The sequence below is a fragment of the Poromitra crassiceps genome, assembly GCF_964638095.1.
Source record: "Poromitra crassiceps genome assembly, chromosome: 11".
In the NCBI taxonomy this organism is placed as follows: Eukaryota; Metazoa; Chordata; class Actinopteri; order Beryciformes; family Melamphaidae; genus Poromitra; species Poromitra crassiceps.
In genome coordinates this window covers 25,958,270-25,968,903 of record NC_139643.1, presented here as the reverse complement: position 1 = coordinate 25,968,903, position 10,634 = coordinate 25,958,270, and the positions used below count along the sequence as shown (strand labels likewise).

Sequence of the window (10,634 nt, the reverse complement as noted above, 5' to 3'; positions counted from 1 at the left end):
ATGGGGAATGCACAGGAGAAACCCCCGGGTAGCGGAGGAGGGGGTGCCAAATCGGAGGAGGCCACACCAGGGAGCAGGAGGCGAGGCCGGGGCAGTGTAAGGGGTAAGGGGTCTCCGGAGAAGGGGGTGGCCAACGGTACTCAAAGGGAAGAGAGCCATCCTGGAGGACAGGTGAGGCGGGATGACACGGCCCCCGTGGTGGACACCAGCTATCTGGACGCCCCGGCCGGCGCCCTTCCTCCTCACCTGGCCCGGCTCAAGAATGAGGGCAACCACCTCTTCAAGCACGGGCAGTTTGGGGATGCCGTGGTGAAATACAGCCAAGCTATTGATGGCTGTGCTGACGCAGGTAAGGCAGCACTATGGACAGTTTGGCTGTTTTCTTACAACTATCAATACTCTGAGTCTATTTCAATGGCCTATGTTTCATCTGAGGAGAATAACTGTTGATTATTCAAATCCATCTCAGGAACAACATATTTCATCCTCAGACACTTCCCCATAATATAGCTGTATAGGTATAACACTGTGTTTTCTTTAAACTTGATATACATGGGGAAAGTATCCCACCTAACAGAATGAATATAGAAAACAGTCTCTGTGCCAGTGATAGATGAAGGCCTATAATTCCACAGAAGTGTTTTTTTTATTATCATGTTCAATCCAAATGAGGAATCACAACTGCAGGCCAAACCTTATTGGAAATGTGCATGTCACATCTTTATTTTTAAATAGATTTGAGATCAATTAAATAACCTGGGCTGGGTCCAACAGTTTCAATGCATTGTGCTTTGTGATGTGTTAACGACTCAACTACTGATGTCGAATAATAGGCCACACATGTTTAGAGAAGGCAACAGATGGATGGCATGGCAGAGAGGCAGCTATCTCCTAGCATCTGTGCAGCGGCCCTCATAAGGGTATCAGATATAAGTTCAGTTGGAGTGTCATATAGCTCCAAACTACAGGCTATCCCGTTTCAATGATGAATGCAGTGTGCCTTTAAGACAACAATGCACAAGCTCCTCCCTTTAGCATCCTACACAGAAGTGGCAGTAGGCTATAAGATGAAAGTAAGAGTTGAGTGTATAAGGTCAGTTCTGTTTTCACATCTGTCCAGATAAAGGGCAGAGTACTGAACCTCATTGTTCTTATGAGTGGGACTGATGGAGGTTTTTAGACAAACATCAGATCAGCAGAGACCAAGGAAGGCTTCATTGACGTTGATATAGATTTGGGTATACACAAGGGAGTTGCTTAGTGTCTTCTTGGCACCGGGAAAGCCTTCCTGGCCATAGGTTGAAGTCATGTATTGGTGAATAGAATTCAGTCTTAGGTATGATTGAAGTCATTTATTGGTGCATATGACTCAGTCTTAGGTATGATTGAAGTCATGTCTTGATGTATAGGACTCAGTCTTAGGTATGATTGAAGTCATGTATTGGTGCATAGGACTCGGTCTTAGGTATGATTGAAGTCATGTGGTGCATATGACTCAGTCTTAGGTATGATTGAAGTCATGTATTGGTGCATAGGACTCAGTCTTAGGTATGATTGAAGTCATGTGGTGCATATGACTCAGTCTTAGGTATGATTGAAGTCATGTATTGGTGCATAGGACTCAGTCTTAGGTATGATTGAAGTCATGTGGTGCATATGACTCAGTCTTATGTATGATTGAAGTCATGTCTTGATGTATATGACTCAGTCTTAGGTATGATTGAAGTCATGTATTGGTGCATAGGACTCAGTCTTAGGTATGATTGAAGTCATGTATTGGTGCATAGAATTCAGTCTTAGGTATGATTTAAGTCATGTACTGTATTGGTGCATAGAATTCAGTCTTAGGTATGATTGAAGTCATGTATTGGTGCATAGGATTCAGTCTTAGGTATGATTGAAGTCATGTATTGGTGCATAGGATTCAGTCTTAGGTATGATTGAAGTCATGTATTGGTGCATAGGACTCAGTCTTACAGGGGTGTCATGCAAACCAAAATTCTGAGGGGGCGACATTCGGTGGCGACCAAAGGTCCCCGGCTAAAAAATGTCAGTGGCGACCGAAGGTCTGAATAGATCTGCAATGATTCAATCAGTCTGCCCAGATAAAGTGTGCTGAATCCACTCATGATTGAATCAGTCCATTTAGCTATTTCTAAAATGTTGGCCATTTGAAGCCAGATTTAGAGGAAGATCTCATTTAAAAAAAAAAAAAATTTTTATTAGAGTTTAGAGGGATTAGAGTGTTGTGATATCATTATTCGGTTTTAACCATCAATATTTTGCTCCTTTTCTCATTAGGGTAAATACTGTATATGTATTTAGAGATAAACATTCGGCAGCGACCAAAGGTCCCCAGCAGAAAAGTTTTGGTGGCGACCTAAGGTCTGAATAGATCTGCAATGATTCAATCAGTCTGCCCAGATAAAGTGTGCTGAATCCACTCATGATTGATTGATTTATCTATCAATCGTCCATTTAGCTATTTCTAAAATGTTGGCCAGATTTATAATATCTCATTTTAAATTATCATTGGGTCATCATTATGGTAAATACTGTATATTTATTTAGAGATTTCAGTGATTGTGCTTTTATGGTTATTAGCTTAGTCACTTCGACACTAGCTTCTACACTGCTGCCACTTTTCTTGAAATAGCTCAATCTTGCTTCACCCAAAATGTTATTCACATAAAAAGACTATATCCACAATGCAAATTATTTAAAAAAACTGCATCTTGACCTGGAGACATCAAATGGATTTACCTGTGATAGTGGTGGTAGTGGTAAAAACAGCTCACTGCCATAACAGCTCTGGCTAACATTACAATGCTAACTTTAGCTGCATGGTAGTACAAATATAGCCAACTAACTTGCTATGCAAACTATACCTATAATAACTAACAGCATGAATTTGACTTCCCCCTTCTTTTCTTTTTTTCAAAAAATCTGAGGGGGCAACTGCCCCCTCAGTTTCAATGGGCATGACGCTTCTGCAGTCTTAGGTATGATTGAAGTCATGTATTGGTGTATATGACTCGGTCTTAGGTATGATTGAAGTCATGTATTGGTGCATATGACTCAGTCTTATGTATGATTGAAGTCATGTATTGGTGTATAGGACTCAGTCTTAGGTATGATTGAAGTCATGTATTGGTGTATATGACTCAGTCTTAGGTATGATTGAAGTCATGTACTGTATTGGTGTATAGGACTCAGTCTTAGGTATGATTGAAGTCATGTATTGGTGTATATGACTCGGTCTTAGGTATGATTGAAGTCATGTATTGGTGTATATGACTCGGTCTTAGGTATGATTGAAGTCATGTATTGGTGCATATGACTCGGTCTTAGGTATGATTGAAGTCATGTATTGGTACATATGACTCAGTCTTAGGTATGATTGAAGTCATGTATTGGTGCATATGACTCGGTCTTAGGTATGATTGAAGTCATGTATTGGTGCATATGACTCAGTCTTAGGTATGATTGAAGTCATGTATTGGTGCATATCACTCAGTCTTAGGTATGATTGAAGTCATGTATTGGTGTATAGGACTCCGTCTTATGTATGATTGAAGTCATGTATTGGTGCATATCACTCAGTCTTAGGTATGATTGAAGTCATGTATTGGTGTATAGGACTCCGTCTTATGTATGATTGAAGTCATGTATTGGTGTATAGGACTCAATCTTAGGTATGATTGAAGTCATGCATTGGTGCATAGGACTCCATCTTAGGTATGATTGAAGTCATGTATTGGTGCATATGACTCAGTCTTATGTATGATTGAAGTCATGTATTGGTGTATAGGACTCAATCTTAGGTATGATTGAAGTCATGTATTGGTGCATATGACTCAGTCTTAGGTATGATTGAAGTCATGTATTGGTGCATAGGACTCCGTCTTATGTATGATTGAAGTCATGTATTGGTGTATAGGACTCAATCTTAGGTATAATTGAAGTCATGTATTGGTGCATATGACTCAGTCTTAGGTATGATTGAAGTCATGTATTGGTGCATAGGACTCAATCTTAGGTATGATTGAAGTCATGTATTGGTGCATAGGACTCCGTCTTATGTATGATTGAAGTCATGTATTGGTGCATAGGACTCCGTCTTATGTATGATTGAAGTCATGTATTGGTGCATAGGATTCAGTCTTAGGTATGATTGAAGTCATGTATTGGTGCATAGGATTCAGTCTTATGTATGATTGAAGTCATGTATTGGTGCATATGACTCGGTCTTAGGTATGATTTAAGTCATGTACTGTATTGGTGCATAGGATTCAGTCTTAGGTATGATTGAAGTCATGTACTGTATTGGTGCATAGGATTCAGTCTTAGGTATGATTGAAGTCATGTACTGTATTGGTGCATAGGATTCAGTCTTAGGTATGATTGAAGTCATGTACTGTATTGGTGCATAGGATTCAGTCTTAGGTATGATTGAAGTCATGTACTATATTGGTGCATAGGATTCAGTCTTAGGTATGATTGAAGTCATGTATTGGTGCATAGGACTCAGTCTTAGGTATGATTGAAGTCATGTATTGGTGCATAGGACTCCGTCTTATGTATGATTGAAGTCATTTATTGGTGTATAGGACTCAATCTTAGGTATTATTGAAGTCATGTATTGGTGCATAGGACTCAGTCTTAGGTATTATTGAAGTCATGTATTGGTGCATAGGACTCAATCTTAGGTATGATTGAAGTCATGTATTGGTGCATAGGATTCAGTCTTAGGTATGATTGAAGTCATGTATTGGTGCATAGGATTCAGTCTTAGGTATGATTGAAGTCATATATTGGTGTATAGGACTCAGTCTTAGGTATGATTTAATGTACTGTAGATGTAAGTAGCTGTAGCTGGCAAGAGTAATGGCTATTTTTGCAGCACTGGAGACAGGCTTAAAAAGATAAGATCAGAGTAGACACCAGGTGCTTAATAGACAGACCCATAGAGAAAAGCACTGACAGCCTTGTGTGATGATCTCTTTTATATAGAAAAAAAAAAAAATCTACATAATAAAGTTGAAGTTGTCTGTGTGTCTTCTATGCATCTATGCACGCTCACACCGCAGGTCGGATTGGGCTGAAAATTTGCATGGAAGTTAGCAGGAGAAAAGATATGTAGAAAGCAACTCTACTGCGTGGACTGAGTGACAACACATCCTTTCCATCTGTCCATCCGTTCGCCAACTCAGCATCTCGCTGGTCTGCTGCTCTAACTGCGTTAGCGTGAGCTGTTTGTGCAGTCTGCACTACTGACTCAGCATGTCGGTGGTCTGCTGCTCTAACCGTGTTAGCGTGAGCTGTTTCTGCAGTCTGCACTTTTCCTCGGTCTGGAGCACCCGAGGCTAAGGCCACGCAGTCACAACCCCCAAGCAAATCCTCTTATTTCGAGCGTGCTGAATGCAGAGCCTTGATCATGTGTTGTAAATGCGTTGCTCTGGACCTGTGTGTCATGTTGAGGTCAGAGATGAATGGAGTCTCCCAGCTGAACGTACGCTTTGTCCCCCCTGCAGGCATCGACAGTCCAGAAGACCTCTGTATTCTCCACTCCAACAGAGCTGCCTGCTACCTCAAGGATGGAAACAGCTCAGAATGCATACAGGACTGTACCAGGTAGCATGTTGTGTCAGCTGTGTGTGTGTGTGTGTGTGTGTGTGTGTGTGTGTGTGTGTGTGTGTGTGTGTGTGTGTGTGTGTGTGTGTGTGTGTGTGTGTGTGTGTGTGTGTGTGTGTGTGTGTGTGTGTGTGTGTGTGTGTGTGTGCGCACGTGTGCATGCGTGTTGTACATTTTTCCATTACAGTGTCTCTTTGTCCGTTTGTCTGTTTGTGCATCGTTTCCATCTCGATTTAGTTTCCATGAGATCTATGATGGTGTTTGCTACTACTTCATTTCGTTTTTTCTGTCTCATAACGAAAGTCTTTAGGTTTTAGTTTGTGTAGCTTTAGTTACACTTTCAGTGATTCAACGATTGAGCCTGTGTGGAGTGTGTTGGTTTGCTATCTGTTCTGTCAGACTGATAGACAATTGTGAGCATAGTGTGTGGCCCATAATGCATGTTTTTCTTCATACCTTGTTTCAGTCTTTCTTTTAAGAACGACTGCTTATAAACGTGGAACACACTAAGCAGCTGTATGCGCTAAATCTTACTCTCTAACTTACATTCATAAAGATGGGACTATCCTGGATTGGCATCACTTTCACCCCACTCCTGCCTGTTGTGTTTGAAGCATCGACATATTGAAGGGACACACAGACACACACACACACACACACACACACACACACACACACACACACACACACACACACACACACACACACACACACACAGGGACAGGACAAAACATGTTGACTCACCGTGGGACGGCAATTAAAAGACAAAAGAAAAGCTTGCTCTCCCCTACTGATGCCGTGTTTACACAGCGGTACATATATCATAATCATTTAGATCAAGAGAGGTGTTCATGGAATAGAATAGAATAGAATAGAATAGAATAGAATAGAATAGAATAGAATAGAATAGAATAGAATAGAGAGGCAAAGTGACCGCTTACTTCCTGCTTCAGCACTGTACCAGAGATTTTCATCCGCCATTTATTTTCCCATGGACATTTCGTAAAATGCTTATACAAATAGTTTTACTTCGTCAAACCAAACGGTTCACCTGTATTTAGAATCGGGAGAGACCATAGAACATTTCACTACGACCAAAACACGGGAAAAAATAATTTCTTTAAATCCGCGTTTTTTCAACGTTTTGGTCCGAGTGAAATGTTATGTGGTCTCTCCTGTTTCTAAATATATCTGAACCGTTTGGTTTGACGAAGTAAAACTATTTGTATAAGCATTTTACGAAATGTCTATGGGAAAATAAATGGCGGATGAAAATCTCTGGTACAGTGTTGAAGCAGGAAGTGACATTCCACTTTGAATAGAATATTACTAGTTGCTAGTAGTCTACCTGATACGCCCATGTTTTTCCAGCGCTGCGTCTTGGGAAGAGGGATTTCCAGATTTCTACTCTAAGTCCTTAATGCCCTGGCTGGGTGTGATTGACATAAGTTGTGTTTCCATTACCCTCAGAAATGCGCAAAATCTAAATATCGCAATAGAAATTGGGTAATGGAAACACGTGAATTTCGAAAAACCTCCCAAATATCGCAAAAAGTTTTTTCGCTCTCATGAGGTGGTTTTTCAGACGTGTCGATATAGAAGTTTATCGCAAAAGTGTAATGGAAACACATTTTTCGCATTTGCACGTCATGTGACCCATATTATCCCTTGGAAAAGGAGCAGAAAATAAGTTTGGTAAGTAAGGTTCGATAGCCGTGTCAAAACCTCCGCAGCAAGTGGAAAACTTTGAAGCAACGCTACCTAGCAGAAAGACGAGTGTTATGCAAAAGCGTAGCCGGGCAAATTAGATAATGTTTAATGGCAGAAATCGGTCCATGGTGACAGCAGGCTGCCTGTGTGCGCGCATTTGGCACAGCGGCGAGATGAGAGGATGAAAAGCACACACTGGTGCGGTGGTGCTGTCTGAAGTGAATACAGTGACTGTGAGTAGGCTAATACATTGCACACGTTTCAGGTGCAATTATAGAACCAAATCAGCCTTTTCCCCCCTCCATCTCTAAATCGGACCAGTTGTAGGCTATTAGGCTACCTTTTTTCCTCTGCCTGTCGCGCTGACTGCATTCACGCAGCCAGCAACATTTTGCGACTCATTTTCTTTTGAATTGATAATCAGGCTCGTTTATATGCATTGTAACTTCATGTTGGGATTTGCATTGACCATTGGTTGGATTTGAGCATGCAGGGGACGGGATATGGGGCAGATCCCCGTGCGTAATCATTGTGGCAGCTGCTGCAACGGGGAATCACTCAAACGCAACTTCAATGGAAACGCCTACAAGTCGCAATTGTACATTGTCGAAGTTGTAGAAATATCGCAATTCTTTTGCGAAAAACTGTAATGGAAACACAGCTATAGACTGGGGCTTAACACACGCACACCTCAAGGCTTAAACAGTTAGTTTGTGTAACTGCTGCTGCTCACAGTCTCTCAGAAAGTTATTCTCTATGTAGAGATGTGTCACAATGTTGGGCAAGTTACTCAGAAAATGTAATTAGTTACTTATTACCTATTACTCCTCATTTAAAAAGTAATACAATTACTTTATTGGTTTCAAGTAAGTAATTAGTTACAGATTACGTTAATAGTTACATTACTATTACTTTAGCTACCCCTCCCCCCCTCCCCTTTCCGAAAAAAATGAGGTACAACCTGTTTAGCCAGCTCCTTTTACAGCTGAATCCACTTTATTGGAACAATAATGAACCTTACAGGAGGAGTCAACAATCATCCAAACTGCAGACTTTTTATTTGTTTGCCTATAGGAGGAAAAAACGAATCACGTTCTGGCAACACAGTGGTCTGACCTATCTCCACACTCCATTTTAGCCCCATGTCAGCGCTGGAGAAAGTAATGTAGTAACTTGGAAGTTACTTGGATTAGTAACTGTAATATAATGACTGTTTTGGCAATTGTAATCCATTACATTACTAGTAGTTACTAGGAGCGTAATAAAATGACAGTAACACGTTACTTTACTCTACTTTTCTTTACTGCCCAACACTGCTACACGGATACATTGTGGCAGATCACTCTCATTCCCCCTGTGGCTGTGGCACACATACGCTGTGCGTGGACTGTGCGTGGGTTTGATGCTCTGTCTGTGCCGTGCGTCTCTCTGATCCTCGTAGGGCTCTGGAGCTGCAGCCCTACTCCCTGAAGCCCCTGCTGCGCCGAGCCATGGCCTACGAGTCGCTGGAGCGCTACAGGAAGGCCTACGCGGACTACAAGACTGTCCTGCAGATAGACACCAGCGTGCAGGCGGCCCACGACAGCGTCCACAGGTGGGCCCGACAACACCGGCAGGACATGATGAGAGTAGATTTCACCTCGACCAGCGGGGGGGTCTGTCGAGGGCACGAGGACGGTCATTTGAGCCACTTTCACGCGGGGTGCTTCACCTTCTACAAAGTGGACGAGCTCTCTAGAAGTTGCAGGATCAAAGTTCATTCATCCTGGCTCTTCTCAGTGCTAATAGTAAAAGGAAGGTGGGGGCTACAGATGATGATCTATACCAGTGCTTATCTACCATGTGCAATCAAGTGCTCAATAGTCTGCTGGTTTTCATTCTGAGCGACCACAACACCAGGTGGTTTCACTGATGAGCTCTTCCTCTCTGGGTGTTGGTTTGGAATGTCAAACTGTAGAAACTGGGGGCCTTATTTGATAGCACACGGTTGACTTCCTGTACCCACTCTGTACATTGTGGCAGCTTGATGCCGCACCCCTGGGTTGAAGCGCCACCTTCAGCACCACGGAGAGCGTCCATTCTCCCAGCCTGGGAAAGGCTGTTCATGTCCCGGGCAGGAATGTGTTAAGTGGATTGGTCTCCGTCGTGTCCACATCCGTCGGTCCATTAGTCACACTATAACATTGACTCTGTGCCGCTAGGGGGCGCCGGCATGACAATGAATGGGACTGACCCAAGGGTGGATCTACATCATTGGAGGGGGACAACGTGTTTACCTTTCGCTCGGTAAAACAAGAGGGGAGGGCCGAGGCGGAATTATTTTTGCCTCAATTTTTCTCCTCAAATTGAACAGGTTGAATATACTCAGTCCTACATATCTTGGGTTGTGTTCAGTCATCACCACTCAAATTCTTTTTGTGCATTTGAATTGCATGTGGTCGTTCCATTGACTGTGACTTATGTTCAGACGCGGGGGTGGGCCAAATTCTTCCGGGTCGGGTTAACACTTCCGGCGGTCACGGCGCCAAATACGAAAGAATGTCAGAAGAAGAGAGTTGTTTTTGTAGCGGACAGTGCAGGGGGTAAAACAAAGAACCTAGCCTACTACTTTGAGCTCGGTACACAGCAAGTAAGCGAGTATCCACTGTTAGCCAGGTCAGATAACGTTATCGTCGACAATGATGAACACTTTCTTGTAAAACATACCTGGACTCCAACAAAGAAAGCTTCAGATTGTTTTGTCTCCTCCGAGCGCTCGAGCCACTTACATTACATTACATTACGTCATTTGGCAGACGCTTTTATCCAAAGCGACTTACAATAACACATTTTTGTCAGCAATAGAGCAATCAACTATGGAGCACAGTCTATGACAACTACAACTTCTGAAGGAACAGTGGTACAAGTTTAGTTTAGGTTAGTAGTTTTTTGTTTTAGTTTTTTAGAAAGAGAGAAAGAAGTTAGATCAAGAAGGGCCCAGATGGAGCCTGAAAAGGTGTGTCTTTAGTCTTTTCCGAAAGATCGGCAGTGATTCAGCTGTCCTGACCGAAGGTGGAAGCTCGTTCCACCATTGAGGTGCCAGGGACGAGAAGAGTCGAGATCGGGATGAGCGACTTTTGAGCCCCCGTAGCGAAGGAGGGGCGAGTCTATAAAAGACGTCTTACGTCTATAAAAGACCTGCATACGTTAACGTAATTCCCTGGAATGCCAGAATTAACGAGCCAGTTACATGGCATTGCATTCTTAGACATTGCCGTTTGCTTTTATTTGGTATGTTACATACAATTGGC

The 10,634-nt window shown here is 42.5% G+C and overlaps 1 protein-coding gene across 1 annotated transcript in view; it reads left to right on the top strand.

The window, feature by feature from the left end:
- spag1a (sperm associated antigen 1a) overlaps nucleotides 1–10,634 on the top strand; it is a gene marked incomplete at both ends in the record, with an annotated part of 20,221 nt that continues 9,587 nt past the window's right edge. The window contains 3 exons of the mRNA XM_083645954.1: nucleotides 1–349; nucleotides 5,535–5,634; nucleotides 8,786–8,938. Of these exons, the coding sequence (XP_083502080.1) occupies nucleotides 1–349; nucleotides 5,535–5,634; nucleotides 8,786–8,938 (602 nt within the window). The remainder of the gene's footprint in view (nucleotides 350–5,534; nucleotides 5,635–8,785; nucleotides 8,939–10,634) is intronic.